The following is a 24,174-nucleotide window of genomic DNA, read 5'->3' on the forward strand; positions in this document are numbered from 1 at the left end:
ATCCTGTGAACTGCTGTCTGGATGGGCAGCAGAACAAGGTGGTGTATTTTACCTCTTCCATAAAGAACTGAGATCCCTTTCCTTAACTGAAAATGGTGGAAACACCTGCTTTTAGTATTATTTTCAGTTCCTTTTTCTCCAAAAGATGTGTACTTTGGCAGATATGTGTTTCTGTGTTTGGTCTCTCTTAGTGGTTTTATGTTTTTTGCATCTGGACACTTCATGGAAATTTGCAACTTGATCCAATGAGCATCTCATATGCAGAAGGAGCTAATGGTATGCAGTGTACCACAAGACTGAATTTTCAGCTGCTTTAGTTTGAGAAATTGTGAGTTAATGGAAGGTACCAAAAAGAATTCTATTTTTTCCATATTTTCCATATTTTCCATATTTTTTTTGTTGGACTCCTAGCAAGCTTGACAACTAGCAGTTTCAACAACTGCAGTTTGCAAACAACAGTTTGGAGTAGAAAGCTATTTGAAAAGTAAGAGGAAGATGACGATGTTTTCTGCCTAATCATGAACTTACCAGGCCAACAAAAGCTGAGAGCCAGGGAGCTGGCAAGTTTTATTGTCCGGATTCACAATCATGGGGTTCAGGATGAGCAGAGCATTCACTGTCACCACGGGCCTGGCTCTAGGGGACAGAAATAAGGTTTACTAGACAGAGAAGGTACATGTTAAGGTAAGTTGCAGCAGAGAAAACACATAAATGACATGGCTGAAGAGAAGCTGAAAAAGTTGCATTACTTGAGAAAAAACACTTTAAGTGTTGCTCCTGCCCGAAAGGATATTTATTTTTGTCAGAAATTATGATCCCTCCTACTATGATATTTTGAAAGTTCTTCACAGATATCACAGGGTAACAGCAGGCAGYGTCAGGGTAACAGTGTCCTGCACTTACATGACATTTTCAGATTTGCTGCCTCTATTTAAGAGTCTTTTAGAAAAATAAAACTAATTTGTTTAAAACAGATTATGATCTGGACTGCCTTGAACCAGTAAGAGGGTAAACCTTATGYGACAGCTCTTGACACTATTGAATAACAAAGTGTTATTAAGTAATGAGTTTTAATTGAGAGCAGTTTAAAAGAGAAAAGAAAACAAGAAAGGGTCTAAATTCTGTTTTCTAAGACAGTGATACTATTTTACAGTAACTTACATAATTCTGACAAAAATAGTTTATGACTAAGTTATTTTCCCTGTATTTTAATCAATAGCTGATTTTGTATGATTATTTTRTATATCATATATCTTCAACAAGACTCAAAACTAAAATTACCTTCTTTATTTTTGTACAACAGAGAAAACATTTTTTTTTCTAGCAAAATCCRGTTAATAATACTCTATTTCTCCATTATGAAAAGTGGCACATTTGATACACTTTGGCCAGGAAGTGGAAAGGTTGAGGGCCTCTCACCTTTCCTTTACTGAAATCAAATAAATCACATCTTTGGGAGTTAGTTCTCAGATGTTTCACATCCTGTGCAGTCATTTACGCCACTGCCAAGTGATGCACTGCAAATTATTTTCATGTTTCTTACACAGGGCAAGAGGAAAATCAGGTCTAAATCTTATGCTCTAAATCTTATGCTATCTATTCAGTTGGGAAGTTGAACATGCAGTCTCATCCAGGTACTGTTGGGAACATAGATAATATGACAGCAATCAGACATATGACTGCATTGTGGCAGCAAAGGTGACTTTTTAGTTGAATATTTACATGTTAAGAATTGTCTGCATGGCTGGACTAAGAGTGGCAGCAGCACATTTTAGTTCCTGCATCTGTTAGTTACAATTTATGCTAACCAAATTCTGCATTTAGTGAAAAGTGTACTGATCAGCAACTGTTACGGAGAGGTACATAACAGAATCTTGTATAGGTTTTCTAAACTGAAGTCAGAGGTAGCAGTCTTTGTTTCTATGTATATAGCCTCMAATATATATAGCCTGCAAAAAATCAGTCATTTGTAAATCTAAAATATTCACTAAATTCCTCCATAAATAAATGAATAAACAAATGAACATAATTTTCAGTATTGTGSTTTTTGGATGCTTCTCGTATATGCTGTAGTAAGATCTTTTAGATTATACAGGAATGGAGGGTTAGCTTTAAAGGTAGAAAAAAATGACTTTTCCCTTTGTTGTCTGATTTAAAAAGGGTTGAGAGTCCCACTATCCAAAAAAAAAAAAACTTCTTGGAGGTAAGAATAATCATGGAAAGTGTCATGAAAATAGATATTTTTAAGCATATCCAAAAACCAAACTAATAAAGCAACTGCATTATTTAAAATATGCTTAATTACCATTCATAATTATGATCTTTCATGCATTGTATCAGAGTAACAGAAATGTGAAATTAGTTTTATTTGCAGATATTCCACTGAAGCTATAAAATACAAATTCCATTATATTTACCACATACCTATAAACAACTGCTTTTCCAGCTCCAAAGGCACCTACAATTAAATCTGGAAAAACAAAAGAGCGTCAGAAAAAGTATTCTCTTGCACATTTTTTTCCAGTCTAAATGACATCATTTATATTTAAACGGTAGCAACATAAAACAAATATGATAATTCACACTTTCCAAGTGATTACGTAACAGCAAAAGAAAATATTTCACATTCCAAACCATTACTTGCCATTACAGAACAGATAAACAGAACAGTAAACCCATTTTGTAGGTATTATCCTGTGGTTCACATTGAAAGATGATGAGATTGCTTCCGGACAACATAAATTAAACTTCATGTTTTATGTGATTTTTTTCACTGATTTAATCATTACCTCTGTATGTATATGAGCACAGTGTRTCTAAAGATAGTTAATTTAATAGTTTTCATTGTTGAGAGCTTTGGGCACATCTTTGTTACTAGACACAAGCCTGGGTTGGACTCCCACAGGCCATTTTTTCTCTTTCTGCCTGTAGTCCCCAGACAAGACTCCCTGGAAAGATCCCAAATAGCTCTCTGCACCACTCAGATCTGCTGGAGAGAAAAGGATGATCATTTCTTCTCCCTGATCTAGCCGGAGTTCCCTCTGGGGAAGGGAATGGACTTTGTTCCTATTTGATCCCCCCTTATGAAAGGTCCAGCTGGGCACCAATTCCACTCCACTGTCCTCATCGYGTGGTCTCATTTACAAAAGGAGAATTCAATAGACTGTGTCTTAAAACAGACTTTGCTGTGACACAAGCTAAACTGATCTAAGTGAATTCGTTTAAAACAGAACTCAGGGTTTTAAACAGACCCTTATTTGGTGCTTTCATAGTTCTAGAGCTGGTTTGCTTAGGAGGCACTGCAGTCCCCAGACATGATGCTTCAGCGCTGACTAGCTTGATGGGTTTGGGCCAGGTCTGGTAGTATTGCCCAGTACTCTGTCTGCCTTTCAGATGGTTAGGATTTAAAAAGTTTAAGCAAAATAAACTTTCGATGCTCCACATGGGTAACAGCCTGTCCTACAAAAAATTCCACTGAATAATCCCCTAGTAGGAGAGGCAGTGGAGAGTTTATGGGCATGATCCTCTTTTTGTTACAACATTTACATTTCTCTGCATCCAGTGGCCTCACAGAAATATGCTTCAGGGTCAGAAACACTTTAAATGGCAGAAGAAAATGACTGCTGTTTCTATCTCCTTTTTGGGACATTTATGACTTCTTTTCATTAATGTCTTTTGCAGGCAATTTGCAGACAGTACCAAAACTCTTAAGATATTTTTCTCTTGACATAAACAACTGTGGTGAGATATCACCATCACCACACAGGCTCTGCAACACACATCCCAGATAGCAGCACACATAATAATCCCCAAAAGATTTAATATTCTGTTTCACAAAAAAAGAAAAAAATTGAAAGAGAATTTATGGTATAAACAGATAGTGAAAGACAGCATGGAAGGATTTCCATTACTTTGTCCTTCCTGTCTGGATATTTGCTATGAATCCTGCAATAGATGAACTTAGAGCATGTTCTGTTTTATACTGGGACTAGATCCCTAAGGGATTCAGTTAGGCTAGGTTATGGCAGAGACAAAACAGGCAGATATTCAGGATTTATGAAGACCCTGGATTTGAGAATATAACATGATCTTTCACTAAAAATAAAGTGCTCATGAGCACAAGGGAGAGCTTGAACACCCAGCTTGAGGAAGCTAAAAGAAGGCAGTTTGAAGCTAAAAATAAATGACTCTGAGTTACAGTTAGTCTCACTAACCTAAATGAGCCCTTAGTTTGAACACTGAGAGCTCAGTGGAGTTATCACCCACCATTTAGGGAGCCTCCCTCCAATATGAGTGGGGAGAGATCATTAAGATATTCACATCTGCTTAAGAGTTAAATAACGGTTTCTTTGCAACAAAGCCCAGCTTATTTGAAAACAAGGCAATGGGTGTAGGGGAGAAATGATAGTCTCCAGGCATAAAAACATTGCTCTTGTATGAGAAAACACTTTTTCTGTACTGTCACCTCAGCCAGTCTTGGACCTGCAAGGAAAAGTCTGAGGACACATTCAATGAGGACAACATCACACAGGGCCCAYGTGAACATATCCTGGCAGTGGGGACCACTTTCATCCTGCTCTGGTCTGGGAGCTGCTACTCGATCCCCGACATGTCTTTTTTTCCCTGCTGTAGATTATGCTTATTCTTGAGCTGAAGAACCTGAGAACTTATTAAGCAGAAGAAGAGGACTCAGCAATAAATATGCCAAGAACAAAACATACTTATATCCCGTGACAATAGGTAAACYGGGAAATAAGGAGCAGGTCATTGTATATCCAGACAGAATATTCACGGGGAGATCCATTATAGTTATGCTCTATTTTTACTTGTTCTGCTACAGAACAGTAGTTTTGTTCTTCTTTATTTTATGGGGTCTGAATCCTATACCCATTATTAGAAAAAAATCTATTTTTGTCATGCATAGAAATCCATGATATTTGAACTCACATCAAATCAGAGTCATTTATAAGCAGAAGTTTTGAATTTAYTGTGTGTTCTTCAGAGGAAAAGCTATTAATCATTTCCATGAACAAATGCATGAGATGTCTAAATTATCTGGTTTGGCAACTTTTCCTCTCCTAAAAATAGACAGACGTTGACTTTATTCCTTGCTTGTTATTTGCTAAACATGCAATATCATTGATGCAAAGGTCACTAGCTGAAAAATAACTATTTGACAAGGAATTTGGAATTCTATAGCAAAAACGCCAGCAAAACTAGCTATCTGTAACCCTTCCAAACAGAGCCTGAAGAAAATCATTTGCATATAAGAACATCTGTCTGCATGTTTGCATTTGTCAGGGTTTGTTTTCAAGCCTTGATTAAAAATGTGTATGCATTAAGACAGAAAGAAGAGACAAGTTTTCTGGGTGTCCCTGTTTCAGCAGGGATTTGGACTAGATGATCTCTAGAGGTCCCTTCCAACCTCAACCATTCTGTGATTCTGTGATTCTGTGATTCTGTGATTCTGTGATTCTGTGATTCTGTGTGAAGTTTCTGAACCACAAATCTCCCTCACTTTTCTTCTCGTATTTCATGTTTTTAGGAGGATGAAGGACCCTCTCTTGACAGAGCTGAGTGAACGACCCCTCTGCCTATGCCATCTCATGGAGATGATCCTCTAGCAGCTGCTTCCCTTCAGAGGGCAGAGGACTGGAAGGGGCCTGGTGGGAGCTGCAGGTTGGTTCTCTCCATGGCTGTCATAGAATCACAGAATCATTATGGTCAGAAAAAACCTTTAAGAACATTAAGACCAAGCATAAACCCATCACCACCATTCCTGTTAAACCATGTCCCTAAGTGCCTCATCTACCTGTTTCTTAAACACTGCTAGGGATGGTGACTCCACAAATTCCCTGGACAGCATGTTCCAGTCATGGAGTAAGTGATCAGTGGCTACCAGCACCATCCAGTGAAGACCTGCTCACTTGGCACAAACCTCACTTGTAAAAAATCCAAGAAAGAAACAATGGATGGCTGAGTCATCTTCCCCACCACGGCTCCATCTACCAGTATACAGGCATGAAAATGTTCACATTAGGGGCTCAGAATGACTCACTGACATATTTTAGTACCACTTTGTACAGTCTATCAGTTTATTGGCATATTATATTTACTGMAAAACAATTAGAATCCTATCTGACTACACGTGTTGATGGAAATTTCATAAAAGAGAGAATGAGAAAATTGAGTAACTGGAAATCCTGTTAAAAATCTTTGTGGGCCTCTTTCCTTCTTTCCCTCAGCGGATYTGGTGCCAAGAAGGTCCATGATTAGATTTCTCTTTCTCTCTTCTGATTTTAGCAAGTCCTAAATTCCCAAATCCCAGCTGGAAAATTCTGTTAAAGAGTCATTACTAGAGCCTTGAGCATAATAAGGATATAGGATTATCCAGTTCAGCCAACATTATTCAAAAAAAATCAGTTTAAATCTATATACATCCACCACAATTACTTTTTCTAAACCTACTCTTCACAATGGCCTTGATTCTTTTCCATTTTCAGCAATTCTGGTAGCAAGTCTGTTAATAACAGCTAAGGCTAATTCATTTCAATTCTCCATTTTTGTCTGAATGGGACCATTTCCTAATAAAATGTTGTTTTTTCACTCCATTATACTACAAACAAATCCAAGGGGCCTCCCTTGGATTAATTAATGTTTTGCCACTTCATTGAATTGCTGCTTTTGGGGATTAATTGCTTTATTCTTATATTCCACAGAGAACACTACTTTGAATTGTACTAAAAGAATTTTTAGAAAAGCTTATCTGCAAATTAAACAAAACCACTAATTTGCCATAAAATTAATATATTTGCAGAAGACTCTTGGCTTTTCACTTCATTTTCCATTGGCTACCTCATATGAAAACATACTTAGCTGGTAGAAACACTCCAGCTTTGTTGCATTTACTGGCAGAACCTACAACCTTGTTCTGGCTCCTACGCTCGACACTCCTCTCTCATCAGAGCAGACACAGCTTTTCATTGATTTGATCTTTTTTTTGTCTCCCACAATTCTCCTCCTGGACCAATTTCATAATTTAATCATCATTAGATTACAACTGTGTGGTATTGTTGGCACACTGCCTACTGCTCTCAAAATTTTTGAATGCTGAACAACACATGCCCCTCAGAAAGAAACCTGAGGGTTTTCTTCCTGCTTCATGAGTTAATTTATTTAGCAGATGGAGCTGTTAAATACTTACATTTTAATAAGATTAGATAGGATTACTGAAGTTCTGAAATCYTGTCACAGCTGTTTCCTTCTTAAAATACATCTAGTGCTATTTGTTTATATTTACTGCGTGTTACTCTTAAATAATAACTGARCCCAGAATAAGGAGACCCAAAGATGCCTTTATCCATTTCCCTGCTCTGCCAAAAGCTTCACTAAAAGAATAAGCAAAAGAAAAGGTCAATATAGCTGGCTCTGTTAAATCAGGATCCACTGAAGGTGAACTTTCAGCAGCACTAACCCCAGGGAACTCTCTGAGTTAATAGGGAAGACTTACACAAGCATCTAAGCAGGCAAGGAGCAGAAACAATACTGCCTCATTTATTTGGGCAATTAACTAATCAACAATCTTTGAATGGTAAATTCACCCAGAGCACTGCTTGGGACGCTGCTGCATTTTGTTAAAAGCAACTGGTTAAATAATTCTGTCAGACAAATTCATTTGAAGAAACCACAGTCTGCCAAAGGAGATGCCACAAGAAGAAAGCAAGCCTAATAAGTTGAATAAGTTATTCATTATAAACTATTTGCTCAGCTATAACCAGCCATCAAGTGGCTGAACATATGCTGAAATGTGAGGGTGGAAACTGTACAGCCTCCGAATTCCTGAACCCTGCACGGCTGGATGAAGCAGCTGGAAGCACAGCACCATCACCAAGAGAATCACAGATCCCATGTGCTCAGTGGGACCAAACCTTGAACAGATGCCCAGAAGCAAAAAAAAAAGAAAAAAAATCTTTCCCATTAAACATATCTATGGATTTCTTTAGTTATTGTCAAAGTTGAATGACCTTATTTAAAAAATAAATACAATAATAAATAAAATAAACTACATTTCAAAATGCAAACCTAAGATGAGATCTTATTCCCTGCTGCTGTCAAGGTCCCCTGACAACACAAACAAAGCCATTCAGGACGGAGCAGAGACCCTAAAGCCCCAGATTTTGCTGGAGGGCAGTGGAAGCTGTGTCAAAAGGCTGCTAATATGTTCCACATTAGGCTGCTCAAGTGTTTCAGGACAGAGGACAGGCAGGGAGCCTGTGCTGAGGCAGACACGGCAGGAGATCCTGGGCGTGCACGCACCCTGACTACACCACTGCAAAGGGCAGCACAGTATCTCTCACAAAATTTCTGCAGCTACAGAAAAAAAAAAAAAAAAAGGAAAAGAAAAAAAGAAAAAAAAGTCTTTTATTTTTATTTGCCCCAGTCACTGTCCCCCCTTTCTATCTTAATACTGTTTTTTTTTTACACTGCTGTCAATCCAGAGTAACATCACTAAGTCAATATCTACTTGATATACAGCAGCATAAGCGAGGACTTCTAATATTACTTCCCCAAATACAATTTTTTATATATAAAAAAAAGTGAAATTAAGATCTTTCAACTAAACAATTCAACTCCTGAATTTATGTTCTGGTTTCTTTTCCTAGAAGTACTCAGTTTCAGACTACTTTATCTCTTTTTGATTTGTTTACTTTTTCAGGATTGTTTCATAAAATGCAAGAGTAAATGGCAGGAAAAGAATAAAGAAATCTCAGTTATCAAAGAACACTGTGCAAATAAATTAACAGAAAAAAATAGAGAAAAATAGAATAGCTATTATAGTAACTAGCATGGGAATTACTGCAGTAGCTGAGCAATGGACAGGAAAGGTGCTCTCTGCTGCTTTGCATCTGGCCAGCGAACACCATCCTGAGGACAGAACAGGGAGCTGCAAATGGTTAATCTGACATACGGTTATGTCAGTATTAGCAAACAGTGCCAGGTAACGTGCCTGTGTGCCAGATCTGCACTGTTTGTACTAGTATTATCATCAGAACAACCCTGAAACAGTTGGCTGGTGGCAACCTGCGGTCTCCAAAAAATGGTCAGGAGTTAGCATTAACAGACACCGGTCCCAAAAGGGGGAATGCATCTYGCCACCCTGTTTGGGCAAGAAAGTAAGTTGAATAGTGTGGATGTGGACAGCTCTGTGACAATTCAGAAGCAGAGAACAGTCAGAGACGCATTTAATTTACTAGTACAGAAAAAGCCTAAAAGGATTAATTGATCTTTTCCTTCAAATCCTAGGTGCATATTGGAGAGATTCTGCATATCTCAGACACGTATGCCACAAATCTTGTCAGCGTTGTGCTGCACTGTGCTTTAACCTCTTGAGAACACACTGAGCCTCTTGAATACGCACACTGAGGACTTGCCACCCTGGATCTATCTGACAGACCTCTGCTCCTCTTACTGCTTCCCTCTCACTGGTCTTATCTGGCCCATCTCTTTGCTGCCATCCCCACCGTTGCTTGGTCTGTTGAGGCTGGAGATGAAAAGTGGCGCTGGTGGCAGAGAACAGGGTGCACCTCTCTGGTGACAGGGCTGTGGGGATGACCCATGTAGTGTTCTGCCTCTGGTGCTTCCCAGTTCCTCACTGCTTTCAAGGCAGCCTGAGCCTGCACAGCACAGTAGGGTATTACCACCCTGATGCGTGCTGATTCTGGGCACATGTCACTGGAATTTTTGTGGATACAGCACAGTTTACAGAAGTCCTTCCTTGGAAATCTGTGGAGATGCAGACCACTGGTTGTGTTCAATGACAAAACATCTTCCTTACTGAAAAGTTGGACAAATCCCTGCATTTTYGCAATGCTGAGAGCTGCCTGCTACATTGATGGCATCAACATCGGGGCAGCTGATGACAGATGGTCATTGGACTGATGAGACTGCTAATGAGCAGGGGAAGCAGCTTGTCTGTATGCTGAAACTACGGGAGGATGTTTGATTTTTAGATACATTGACTAAGTGGTCACTCAGCTGGCTGAGTCCTGTGCTTTGAGCAGTGAAAAGCTGCATGTGTCAACCAAGTACAGCCAGGGTATGGGCCTCAGTCTTTCCACTGTTCAAATACTACCTTCTTACCCTGGGACACTTTGTTCTTCCAAATGTTCAGGGACAAGTGAGTATTCTGGGAAATACCCCAGCTGTATTCTTCCCTGGATACTCCTTGGTCATGGTTAGAGACAGGCTATGGTACTAGACAGATCTTTGATTTTATCTGTATGGCTGTATTACGTTCTTCCCTGCCCATTCCACTGTGGTGCAGATGTGTCTGTGATCATTTTTCTCCTGTATTAGTTATGCACTTTCCCTCACTTTGGGTCTGTTTACCTAGAAGGGACAAGGGAGTCTTCATCTGCCTTCCTTAGATAAGCTCAGGAAGCAGGAGATGGTCTTTCTCCTTTTGTGGGAAGGAGAAGCCACCACCGCACCCCTTGGAAAGATGACGGATCTGAATAGCACTTTGTCAGGCAGCCCCTGTCTGYTCCTGGATTCCTTCTCTGTTCCTGAACTTATATGGGCATTTAGATGAAGACAGAAAGATATTACTCTCTATATCAAATAAGATGGGGTGTTCTTCTCCAGGAGAATTTCAGGTAAATTCCATCCAGACTCAGACTTCAAACCAAGTCAAGCTTTGCCCTTTCTCCTACTGGAAAAAAACTGTCTCATCTTCTCATTTTGGGATTTTTTTTTTCCTAACTCATAACTCAGTCACCTGCTGCATTAAGAACACTTGTTCCTGGGATCAGCAAAGAAAGACCGCGGCAAGGTGTGTTCATACCTACAACCAGCCATTACAGTCAGTTCTTATTTCTCAGTCTCCAGGGAAATTACATTCTTAGATTAGTCAACATACTTTATAAATAGAAATTTATAAAAGAGTTGGTTTTATAATACATTTTCTTGAATTTATATTTACTTCTTAAAATTTTATATTTTTAATCATACACGTGTTAAAAAGCTAACTGAAAAATGTTGAGATTTTTCCTAATCTTTCACAACCCTCTATGAGCCACAGTCATGACCAGCAGTTTGGGAAGCAATGAATTACAGAGTGCATTTTCCTAGACTTTTCAATCAGCAAATACCTTTTAGCTGACATCTAAAATAAAACTTCCTTCCTATTCCTTCCTAGACGTACCCCTCCTTTCCCCTTTGTATAAGGGCTGTCAGGATGTGGAGAAGAAAATTTTCTGAAACAAGAAGGTTACTTGACTGCCTAGTGTGCTTGTGCCGGACATTTCCCTGTATTCTTTCCTTTCTTTCCTTCTTTTTCCCATAGGAAGGTAGTCCATTGTTGTGCTAACATTGTGCCAAGGCTGCACTATTTTTACACACTTTATTTTGGTGTTTCAGGTCTTCGCAGAGCAGAGAAGGGGTATCTGATTAACAGTAAGATTTTTGTTCTGCCTTTTTCTGACAGCTTCTCCCTCCTGCTCTAGGCTGCTTWTCCTGGTATTTGAGAGAAATGGAGAGAAAAAAACAAATCCACTCCCTTTTAGCAAACAGTAAGCTGATATCACAGTGCAAAATTCTTCAAGTAGGCTGCAAGATGCAGACAACAGTGTCAAGCAGAATAAATCCAGTGCATCTCCTAGCTGGAGTGACCACAGCAGTGAGTGCACATTCAGAGAGATCCAGGCCTGGCACCCAAAATCTTCTTTAATAAGCTTAARGCATGTTCCATAAAAGTATTTTGATACATGTTAGACTTTTACTCTTTTCTTCTCACCAATATGTCTCAAAGACAACCTGAACCAATCTTTCCTTTGCCTCTTTATATCTTTCAATCTTGGAAATGTCAGGAATGTAATATCCTGTTTTCTTTGGTTTTGYTGGGGGCCTTGTGGGTACTTTAGAGAATGCTTAAATGGCAAAACTTTAATAAAGAGCTCCTTTGTCAAAAAACCTCATTAGTCACGGACAATGAAAGGCTATTAATAGTATCAACAAAATGCAAACAAAAGGTCAAGCAGTGTTTAAAACCCTTTCTTTTCGCAAATGCTAAAGATCCTCTCACTTCAGTTTTGTGACTGCCTCACTTTATTGCTCTACAGGCAGCTTTTCTGTTCAGTGCTGCCTTAATTTCTACTGTAAATACACCCCCACAGAAACTCTCTTGCTAACTTTTAGAAAGAAACCCCTCTCAAGTTTCTTATGATCCATCACAAAAAGACAGAATAGATCCTACTTTTTGTCCCTTTGGAAATCACTATGTTCACTTTTGAAACATTACTACTGTCAAGATCACCAGCCTTGAAAATAACAAAGATTATTTCATAGGGAATTATGAAATACAGACTAACAGCCTTCTGCTGTGGCTCAACCTTTCACAGTAAAAGATAGATATGATATTCCATTGCACGCTCCTGTTAGGCTGCTGAATTTCGACAAACAGAAACAGAACAGATTGGTTTCTAAAGGACAGACAGTAAATAAGATTATATTCAAAATATTTAGATATTCAGGCAGCCTGTAATTGATAGGAAYAGTCCTTACAAAACAAAACAAATGAACAAAAAAATCACCAAACCACCTCCTCCACAGTAAAACAGGAAAACTCACAAGAAATGTTACAAAACTGATAAATTTGAAGGGATTTCAGGTAAACTAAATGGAAGAATCAAAGCGAATTTGAAAAGAAAGAGTCCATACGTCCAAATGAATGCAAAAACAAACATAACTGCCTTTGAGCAGTGTCTTTGTGCTCTCTGTACATTTTTTGTAACGACGTGTAGGCCATTAAGAACCTCCAAGTAGACCAGTGTTTCTTCAGAAAGCAAAGTTTTAAGAAAACAACTTAGCAACAAAACAAAGTGAGTTCCTTCTTCTATAGCACAACATGTTTTTAATTAAGAAAGAATGTCAGGAAGAAAGAGACATTACAAGTTCAATAAGCAGAGAGCATTCAATTTTTGAAAGGAGGGGAAAGGGTTAAAGGTTTTATTGCAAACTTCACATGTTTTATGTTAATGAAACTATTTAAGACCTTTCTTGCACTTCTGAACATGTCTTTTCACAGGCTAGGGAGTATTTGTTTTGTCTGATTTTGACTCTCAGCAAAGTAAGCTAGAAAAACGTGTCTATTCTTTAAATTGACCTCTGCCTCCCAAAGGAAGTTCAGGCATGATGCATTTTCCAGAGGAATTCTCTTTTTTACAGAAAAATCTTACCTGGGTAATCATTCTTGTCCACATCTGAGTCTCCTCTCAGAGTGAAGCCAAATCCTGAAGGCATGGACTGTGAGGCCCAGGCTCCCTGGAGAACCTGGGAAGGATTGGTATTTAACCCATCACTGTATCCATTGTAAATGAACACTTTACCTCTTCTGTCTTCTCCTGCAAATGGTGCACCGACAGCAATGTCTGTAACATAATAAAAGAATAAAAAGAATTGACACAATTAAACTAAAGCAAGAAGTCTTTGCAGGAAAACAAAYATAAATGGCTTCTGTTATATATATCCCAGAACTATGACTTTCTTTACTTTTTTAAGGTTTCTATTTTTAAGCCAAATGCACAAAAATATTAGTCTCTTTTATATGTCAAATTTTCACAACAAAGGATCACGAATATTCAGTCTACACCAGATTTCTCTGCCACATTTCAAGGCAATTTAATGAATTTTAGTAAACCACTACTTAATAAATGGTTGTTCCTACTTCTACCCATTTAAACAAACACATTTTTTTCCTCATTTTCTCTATCATATATTGTTAGTCCCAGCCTTGGCCTCCTGCCTTCATTAGAGCACTGAAGATCTATGCCTGCATCATCATTCATGAAGCAGAAGACCTTGGCTCTAGACCCTTCTCAGCCTTTTCCCTAACAGTGAAGGCAAAAAGCAAGAATATCTTCTTTCCTTAGCAGATGCCAAGGAGCTGGGAGACCAGTCTTCCCCCCTCAGAGAAGCTAACGCCATCCGCTATTCCTCACAGCTGGAAAACAAGTTGGATGGACATGGATTCTGGACAGCCCAGGTGTCCTACCTCGGCAGCCACAACTCATGGGGCTCCTTCTATAGGATGAAATTCAGACTTTTGTGCATCCTGGACCCCAATACAGTCCTACGGATCCTCAGAGGACTTATCCCATCAAAGGAGCCATAAACTGGGCACTTTTCCTTAGAGTCTAATGGTAGAGCACTGTGAAAATGAGCCCTCAAGCTAAGGAGGAGATATGTCCGTTTCTTTTTTCCTCAGTGAGCAAGCTATCTTTAAGGTCACTGTGCAAAATAACTCCTCCACAAACAAACTCCTTAACATTTTAGATTCAGAGATGCCCGATTTCTTATCTTGGAAATAAGAAGTCAAGAAATGCATGCAGGAAAGACTGGACTGCTACTGGCCAAGCCCAGGAGCCTAGCTCCAAGTGCCTGAGGCATCCAGGCTACCTCAGTTATGCAAGTTAGACAGCTCTTCCTAAATTGCAGTTTAATTGCATGAATGCTTTGTTGGATGTATGCCATAGACATTTGAAAAAAGATCCCACTCTGCATCATTTAGTCATTCTTAATTTCAATGTTACACATAGAAATATACTATAATATTCTGTCTATATTACCATTATATCCATCCTGATTGAGATCTCCAAGGTGTGTGATTGCACTGCCAAATCTCCCAAACACTTCCGTGCCCGTCAGAATTTGTGCATCTCGGAAGAGGAAAGCACTTTCTTGAAGGTAGAGATAGACTTGCCCAACTTCTTTAGGCTTGCTCTCAAATTCTCTTTCCATGAAGAGAGGAGCTCCAACTAAGATATCATCTAAACTGGAACAGTCAAACAAAAAAATAGTGTCACTGAGAAAATGAGTGTAATTAATGCACTGTTTCTGTATTTGTTAAACAGGAAGCAGAGAACAAATCATCGAATTGTAGAGGAGTTGAGGTTGGAAGTCACCTCTGCATATCATCTAGTCCAAGTCTTCTGCTCAAAAGAGGCTACCTAGGACCATGTTCAGTCAGGATCTGAATATCTCCAAAGATGACACTCCATAACCAGTCTAGGCAACCTACTCCACTGTTCAATCACCATCACRATAAAAATATTTCTTTTCTTATGCTTAAATAGAATTCCTTGAGTTTAAAAATGAGTCCACAAAAGATACAGAAATGCTACACTCTGCAGTTAATTATCCAGAAGTGAGAAATTTCACTCAGAAATGATGTTATTGGAACAAATTATGTAGATTTATCTTACCAACACTGCAAGTGAGACACAAATTTTAATATAAAGTCTAGACATTTTTAAAGTTATCAATCAGCATGTGAACAATAGAAYAAAAATGACCATTTTCAGGGAGAATTTTTTTCAGTATTGGAGTGTTTTGAAGCATATGGGGGTGTTCTGAGGCACATTACAAATATTTATTTGGCAGAAAAAAAGAAGCTTTATTAGAAAATAAGAATAAACTCAAGCAACATTGTTAGACACATGTAACAGGTAAAAATATTCTTAGCAGCTGATTCTGAGATACGAACCAACATTAGATGAATTTCTAAGGGTTACTCTCAAACCCTTAAAAGCTAATAGGAAAACTCCCATTAYATTCAGTGGACAGMGATCATTCATATTAAGGAACTCTGTTACTGCAAACAACTAGAACTATTTGATCCTCAAATTTTTAATTTGGAAAACATATTCTCTTGCTCTAACATGCAACTTTGTAAAATGCATAGAAAATGCTTCACTGTATTTACAATACTAATGCTTTCACAAAGGTTTTATGCATTAAGAAAGCAATTTTTAAAACATTCACCACATTCTGTTTTCCTTAATCTTTACAGAAAAATCCCTAGAATGTAAAAGTAACTCAGCTAGTATTTACCATAGATATATGCCAGATTTCTAACACATATCACAGAATTTAATACAGAGTATCTCACATGGTATAACTTTTACATGCTATAAATTGTGACAAAATAATTATAGAAATTATATTTTTGCAATAAGTTCTATAGTTAGTTTMCATAAAGGAAACTATATTTCAAAAYGYCAGGTCACTTGGGTGCAGTTTTGTTTTCTTTATAGGTCAGATAATACCCTATAGCATGGATAACTAAAAAGGAAGGAAGCAGATGCTGAATTAACATCAAAAGTGGTGTTTTCCTTACATGCAAAACTTTAAAAGTTCTCCTGTGTTAAGGGAAGATGTTAGTGCCTGGGGCACAGGGTAAGCAGAAAAWGTTGCCATGAAACAATAGCAACACACAAACAGGTCACAAATGTTCTTTACAAGATATTTTATGTTTGTTGTGTAAAAAAGCATTACACAGTAGCAGCACCATCATCAATTATTATTTTATTACAGCACAGTCCATATATTCCCACTGAAACTGGGATCCCATAGGGTTATGTGCAGTATAACCAATGACGTAAAAGATGAGYCTTGCTCAAGTGATCACACTCTCCAAGTGGAAAAGGCTGACTATACATGAATATTTTACAAATAAAGGATTGCAGAAATAAGGAATGACTGAGAGGTGATAGAGAATCAGAAGATTTGGAGTCAGGAAACTTTACTTCATCAATGGAAAATAAGTAGATATCTAGAAAGTGGCCCACAGAGCCATATTCAGAGTGCCTACTTTGATGATTTATGGGTCTATATCCAAAGAAGAAGATATATATATATGTATTSGTCTATATCCAAGGAAGAATATCTATTTTCTAGTGTGGCATAAAATTCCCCAGGCAGAAGGCTAATGGGTTGAAACACAGATCCTCCTTATCCTGCTCCTGAGTGAGGACACTCAAGAGGAGTCACTTGTTTGGTTACAAGCACCTCTGTGATTGAAATTATTTATTTTTAATTGTGAAGAAGGGTACTTCAACTGTTTTTTAATTGGATGAGTTTATGTTTACAAAATTGGGAGTACTGAGCCAAATTCAGATTGATGTAATCTCCCTTAAAAAAAAATACAATCAAAGCAAAAGCAAAAAGCCCTAGAGAATAATACTAACCCATAAACTGCAGTTCAGCTTAACAGTGGTACTTTGAACTGCTTCATTAGTTATTTCCTCAGTGCACCAAGATGTTACAGCTCAAATAGTTCAGGGCATTTACTGTTTGTTTGTTCCAGCACATAAAGGTAACTAGCTAGCAATGCTTCCCTTCTGATAACAAAAAAAAATCATTAAAAAGCTCAATTTAACCACCTGCTGGGACTGTATGCATTTCCTTTGTACCCTGCTGAGTAAGAAAAAGCCAAAGTATGGGAAGTGCCAAGAGGTCGAAGTATAACTATGCAGAGCTTTGATATAGGCCAAATAAAAGACTGGTAAACAATTTATTCCACTATTTTTATTGTTTCAGTCTGAATTGAAAATCTCTTCCTTTCTCTCTTTACTAAGAATGTAGTCCATAAGTTGACAGCAAAGTTTGATTTACTGGGACTCACTGTGCATGTCCTTTCATTAGCAGAAGGTAACTATAGGGCAGCTCAAATCATACAATTTCTTTGTCGTACCTGCAGCTCTAAAATGGTGTGTGTTTAATGGCAAGAATCACCCCAGAAAACTTAGCAGAATTGCTGCAGCAGAAGGTTCACAGAGCTGTTTTCCTAGGATGAGCCTAATCTTAGAGTAAAATGTTATATCTGATAACAAACACATTTATCCCTATTAATCTTCTCAGTGTATATCCTGATTTTGCTTCAAAGTGATATGACTTTGATAAAGTAATCTCTATCTCCTCTGTCCTTAGCTACACAAGAACTCTAAGTGAATTTGAAGTAGTCGTTTCCCTCCTGTCATTTTTTCAGTTTTACTGTCCCTTTCAGACAAGGATTTCCATTGAGCATATGTGCAATCCAGCAAGTAAAGGCTGCATACCCAGTCAGGCATGTTTATCGAATAGAGCTTTTTTGGTGTTTTTGTTTTGTGTGGGATGTTTGGATCTCAGAGAGAGTCATTAGATTTCCTTTAAGATATAGACAGGGAGACCACACAGGCCTTAACAGCAGCTTTATTATATTATTGATATAAACTGTGGTTTTGGAGGTACACAGAAAATGTGAGAGATGCCAAGTAATTCTATGATTCACAGGAAATAACCTGCACAGGAAATAGTTGGATTTAGTGAGAAATTACCTATCAAGTCCTCTGAAAGTTTAATGAATGCCTGTTGTAACTTAGGTCAACATTTCTCCACATTTTCATGTTAGCAATGCCTTATGGTAAGACTAAAATTATCCTGATAATATATACTGTAAATACAGGAATTTTTACCGAAAGCTATGGTATTGTGAGTAAATGTGACCTCAGAAGCTTGGAAAAGTTCCATTACTGTGAAGCCATTGCAGAAACTGCTGAAGTTTCTTTCTTGTTTTGAACTGCAATAACGTTTTTATCACCTCGTTACCTTTCCCTCTTCTGTGGCCACTGATTTAGCTTAAAGAAAGTATTTAATGCACTATATTTAAACACCTAATATGAACTAATTGCAAATAAAGAACTTGAAGTAGACACATCTAAGCTATTTTGTAATAGGCAAAAATATATATAGCTCAACATAATCCTGGCTCAATTCTGTACCGACTTTAAAGCTCAGAGCCTGAGTGAGGTTTATCTCCTTGGCAGAACACTAGTATCAATACTCATTAACTGAAGTCCTGATCTTCTAAAGCCTCTAAAGGGCCACAGATACCTTTTGGTTCTCTGGAAGGTGTCCTGATGATGAAAGTAGATSGTTAATCAGCAGATGATGAAGTGAGGAGCTGAAGACACTGAAAAGCTCTTAAAAATGAGAACTGAGGCTGTGGTTGATCCGCCTAGGGGAGGATTTATCTGCTTTTGAGGAGGGAAGAATGAACTGTTCTGCTTTTGAGTTTTCCTGTCTCTTCCCAGTAGTATCTAGCACTGTTTATCCCCTGTATCTCTAGCTGGTTCTGTTTCCTCAGAATTTGCACCTTCCCACTCTTCAAGATGGATAAGCAGATAAACCTATCCAAACTATGTAAGTGTGATTGCACAGGGGTGAGCTTAGGYCAACAAGTAAAATTATAAAAGCAGAAAAGCTAACAGAGCTTTTGTAAGGTATAAAGCACCTAAAAACCTGTATTTATTAATAAGTAAACTTTTGCTATTTAGGTATGAATCACCACAATTGTGCACTGACTGTCGCTTTAAACACTATTTCCTAAACTGGAATTTCTTAGAKATATTGGGGAATGTAGTATCAAGCATCACTTCTATGTATGTTCAGTGGGAGATGAATATTTAGTAACCTACCCGTCATTGTTCACATCTGATACTGCAACAGTGTACCCAAAATAAGAAGCCATCTGGAAATAAAACACAGATATGAATTCATATCATATATTAATTTTTGTAAGTTTTACTGGTAAATTTCTTTCCTTTTATGGATCTTAATTCTAAATAATTAAAACATTTTGATATATTCTTGGAACTGCATTAATGAAATTACATCCTCTGGAGACACAATACTTCATCTTGTAGTTCCTTGATATTACCTGTTCACCAGTGAAATTCTGGATAAAGGTCAGGTCTGAAGAATTAATAATTGAGACCTGGTAATAGAAAAATACAAAAAAGGTTCAAGTACTAATGGAGATGTTACACTGCAACATCACTGCAAATTAATTTTATACATTGAAGGCCAAGAAAGTGCATTGATTCTTTTCTCTGTTTTACCAGTTTTCCTGTATGTTCTTGGTGAAATCACTGAGACTTTATGAGTCTCTTATCTCCCATGAGTAAATTGAGAAAAAGACTATTTTCCTTCCTTCCTACCCAGCACTGTGAACAGCAACATATCATAGACAATGTCTATGTTAACAGGCATGAACACATGAATTTAAAAATGATATGTAACTTTCTTCTAAAAAATGTGATGAATAARGTCATATATAACTTCATATATCTCATGGGATGAGATGCCAGGTGTTTTGGGTTCACAAGCTACAGAACGTGTCTCTGGCTGTGACCTCCCAGTTGGCCCATCAGATTGGTCCTGAATCTTTTCTTCCATGAGGTAAAAGCTGTATCTACACACACATATACAGTTTTCTCCTTCCACTTCTAACTGTGTATCACGACTCTCTGAGTCTGGTATTCAGTATATATAACTAGAAAGGGCACCAAAAATAAACACCAGAAATGAACAATCTGAACTTTGACTTTTCTCCATCATGGACATAAAGTTGCTCATAACATACTCTAGCTTGGAGTCTGGTAACTTTTGGGTACAGGTATATTAGTAATATTCAAAGCATGCTTGCAAGTGACCTTGAAAGCATAGACTTCAGAAGGGAATGCAGTCTTAACATTCAAAGCACAACCCAGTAAAACATTTCAGCCCAACTAGACAGTTTGAAGGTGAAAGTCAGTGGCAGTTATGCCTTAATGGAAAGTTTAGCATCAAAAAGACATAAAATACAACATAACTTTTAACTTGCAGTACAGTCACAGATAGTGTATTATTACTAGAAAATAGACTTAATATGGGTCCAATACATACATAGCCAAAGTTCTGAGCTCCTCTTGGGACTCCAGTAACCAATTCTGAAAGGATAAATATTGAGTAGTGCACGTTACATTACCTGAATGGTGCTTGCAATGTACATCCCATGCTACTTACATCTTCCTTAATGTAAAACCCTTAGGTTTTCAGCCTCTTGTCTGTATCAAAAACGCCTTTAATTCATTCACAAGCTTTTAACACTCATTCAGTGTAACTAAGTGCATGAAATATTACATCTTTAATAGCTGAATACATTGGTCCATGACTGGAGAGAGRTCTTTCTGCTTAGCATTACTTAGCACAGTACAGTATAATGAAAGTTTAGTACAGTTCAGCTTGTTACTTGATGACTGTGGATTGACTGAACAGAACTAACTGTGGCACCACATACTAAACTGCAGCACCACAGGAATTTAGACTGTCCATAAATCCACAAATGATAATTTTTTTCTGGTCGCATAATATTTTCTCTCATCTGCCATTTGGCTTGTGCCACACTTTGATGATACCAAGCTTGGCACAGTCCATCTAAGAGTACAGCAAACTTTTTTTTTTTTTTTTAAAGTGGCCCTGGGGGAATTAATTGAATAAGAACGTGAAATATTGAACCTAGCTGCTCTCTGGGGTATGATTCCTCCTCAGTGGCCACATTTTAATAAACTAGTGGAAAAAAAGTAATAAAAAGAGGAAAAAAAARAAAGCCATAGCCTGCACTTTTAGTGTCTAAACTTTCCCTCCAGATGATATCAGAAGACACCAGGACTCTCACCTATCAAAGCAGCCCAGATGTCTTCCTCTACAGTGTAGGTGTGTGTCTATTCCTGTTTGGGTTTATCTACGGTGAACAGTGGTAGGTCAAGGGGAAATGAACATAGTAATGATGGACTGAGTGGGACAAAGGACTATTGCTGCCAACAACTAAGTTCTTTGTACTAATGTTCCCCATGACCTACTCATTCAAGTACCATTATAAAACTGTGAGTATGCATTAAAAATAGGTGGCTGCAACCTTCCATCACTCATACATCTTTTACATCTTTTTTTTCTTTTCAAGTTACAGAGTTGGGCTCAAAACTGTGTACTCTATTCTTATATGGAAAACTCTGTAGAACAGGAAACTAACTTCAAAGGGATTAAGCAGCAGCAGTTTTGGGCAGCTGAAYTCATCAGCAGAAATTTACTATCTCTATCAGTTTTGTGAATCTGGATCATGCTGCTATTCACTGTTTCAAAAAAGCTATCTTTCAAGAAATACTTTATGACAGACCATCAGCCTTACACAAGATAAAATAACCCATAAGTATGAAACACCATGGACCACATATTTTCTCAGCTTAMCTATATCCTTGGGAAGCCTGTACAATTTAAAAACAATTTCTGAAAATAGAAAAATCATGGAGAAGTTTATACTTATAGTTGATTATTTTTAATGTACTCTTCTGAAAGAGCTGTGACYGGAGCTGTGCTGCACTGGATTCAACTTACAGACATCATAAAACTAGTATTTAATTTCTAACACACTCACAAAAGTTATTTTATGACTTAAAAATCTAGCAACATTTAGCTTGGTTTTAGTTCAGTTAAAACCACAGTGATATTCCAGGAACTGTTGCTGGACCCAGCAGGACGGATTGCTTTGAATTTGTCCTCAGAGAAGAACTACAGAACTATGTTGCTGGAGCCACAGCTTTTCATTGCAGTCTTTCCTGACCACATGAAACTAATAAAGATCCTGTGACACCTTTTGCCGGAGGGAACAACATGATCCACAGTATTTGGGCTAAATTCTAAGTTAGGCAGTGACAATTCTGCCCATTAAAAAAAAAAAAAAAGCTTTGCAATTTTGCTTACAATCTCTTCCTTACGTGGTGTACATTGCTCTATCAAATTATGAACATATCCAGACCCAGAAGCTAGTGATGCTCCCCCTGTATGGGGATCATGAAACACTTCAGGTGAAGGTTTCACAGTGATTACATCTTTAAGCAATGCTATTAAACTAGTGAGATGTTTTCTCTTTTTTTTTTAAGGTGAAATGTGCTTTCACCCCAAGCAGGATTTTCCAAATTATGTTGCTTCTGGCCAGCCAAGAGCTAAGGCCTAACATTTCAGTGCATGTGAGTTACTTGAGTGAGGACCCCAAAGGTGTACAGGCTTTTAGAATGGGTCCCACATGTTGCTACCACAGTCATCAAAGGGGCTAAAATAAGTTAACCCAGGTGGGTCCACCTAGACCACGGTCACAGCTCTGACGGCAGAAGAGGTGCACAGGCAGAAGGATGCCCCAGCAGGCAATTCTGGTTGCTGAAACCCTGCTCTGGCATGCTGCACCTTCGGAGGAAGTATTTGCCTGTGTAGAGATCCCAGCTGGGGAAATTAATAGGTGCACAGACATACGGTCGCCTTTCACGAATACGGCTTCTTACCTTGTTCAGAGTCTCCAGTAAATTCTCCAGCAGCCACCGAGTATCCTGTTTAAAGATAAATTACAAACCAAAATCTTGACAAATTGTTTCTTTCCCAAAAAGATGCTTCTGCAATCAGATAATCAGATTTGCCTGCTCACCTGCTGACCAGAATGAAAAACTTCTGAATTAGTATACTAAAACTGGGTGGAGAAAATAAAACTGTTTATCAAATTATAACAACTAAACCAAACACAGGTCTCCAAGGTCCCCACATAAGCTGGTAAAGCATTAATACTCAAAAATTTAACTGAAAAAAAMTGCAAGTACTGCAGTGGCTTCTCCTGAAAGTTATTGATACAAATAACTGAAAGTTATTTGATTTAGGTCTTCATTATCATATGGTAATGTATGATTGTCCTGATTTAGCTCTGTAAGGAAGACAGATGTCCAACAATACATTTAAGTACCTCCTGGGCCTTCAGTWAGAGTGTAAGTAAGATAATTGGTATTGACAGAGCAAGCAAAGACTTTTGGATTGTATCAGTGATTATAACTCCAACTTTATGGTCAGAGAAAACAAAAAAGTAWCTTTGTGCTGAAATTCCCTCACATTTTTTCTATAATTATGTGAAGAAAACCTGTATTACCAAAGACATATGATTATCATCCAAATTCTTTGAGAAGGTCAGTACTTGTAAAAGGTACACACATGGAGTGTTACATTGTATCTTCAAAACATTACATTATTTTATTATTGTATCTTCAAAACAGCTTTTGTTATTACTTACTTCTGCTGCATCTTGCAACATCAGGAAGAAGTGACGTGTATATTTAGGTAGTACTTACAAAATACAACAGAACTAAATTACTTGTTTATTTACAGCTCATTTTATTTGTTAAAAACAGAAATAGTCTTTAATTACTGTAAACTCAGTCCATTTTCTTGGGATGACAAGAAAGTCCAGTTAGGAAAATTTTGTATTTTTCCTTATTTTACCAAATGATACCAAACAAGACCATAATAACATAGTTAAGATCTCATATTTCAAATCCTTTTGACTCAAATCCTATTACTGTGCAAGATTTTAATAATATTCCTAATCCCAATGAAGTAATTAACAAATTACTAATTTGCTGTTGTGCTTAAGGCAAAATATGAGTTTAAAACCTCTCAGTATTTGGACGTTAGTATTTTGGGGTTTGTTTTCTCATTCACACATGC

The 24,174-nt window shown here is 37.7% G+C and overlaps 1 protein-coding gene across 1 annotated transcript in view; it reads right to left on the reverse strand.

The window, feature by feature from the left end:
* ITGA8 (integrin subunit alpha 8) overlaps positions 1–24,174 on the reverse strand; it is an 83,821-nt gene that overhangs the window by 52,621 nt on the left and 7,026 nt on the right. The window contains exons 6-13 of the mRNA XM_026039362.1: positions 22,971–23,015; positions 20,542–20,585; positions 19,535–19,591; positions 19,293–19,345; positions 14,625–14,830; positions 13,236–13,427; positions 2,425–2,470; positions 529–636 (exon numbers count right to left, since the gene is read on the reverse strand). Coding sequence (XP_025895147.1) covers positions 529–636; positions 2,425–2,470; positions 13,236–13,427; positions 14,625–14,830; positions 19,293–19,345; positions 19,535–19,591; positions 20,542–20,585; positions 22,971–23,015 — 751 coding nt within the window. The remainder of the gene's footprint in view (positions 1–528; positions 637–2,424; positions 2,471–13,235; positions 13,428–14,624; positions 14,831–19,292; positions 19,346–19,534; positions 19,592–20,541; positions 20,586–22,970; positions 23,016–24,174) is intronic.

Source organism: Nothoprocta perdicaria, unplaced genomic scaffold, assembly GCF_003342845.1.
Source record: "Nothoprocta perdicaria isolate Ctin4 unplaced genomic scaffold, notPer1 scaffold_23, whole genome shotgun sequence".
Lineage (NCBI taxonomy): Eukaryota > Metazoa > Chordata > Aves > Tinamiformes > Tinamidae > Nothoprocta > Nothoprocta perdicaria.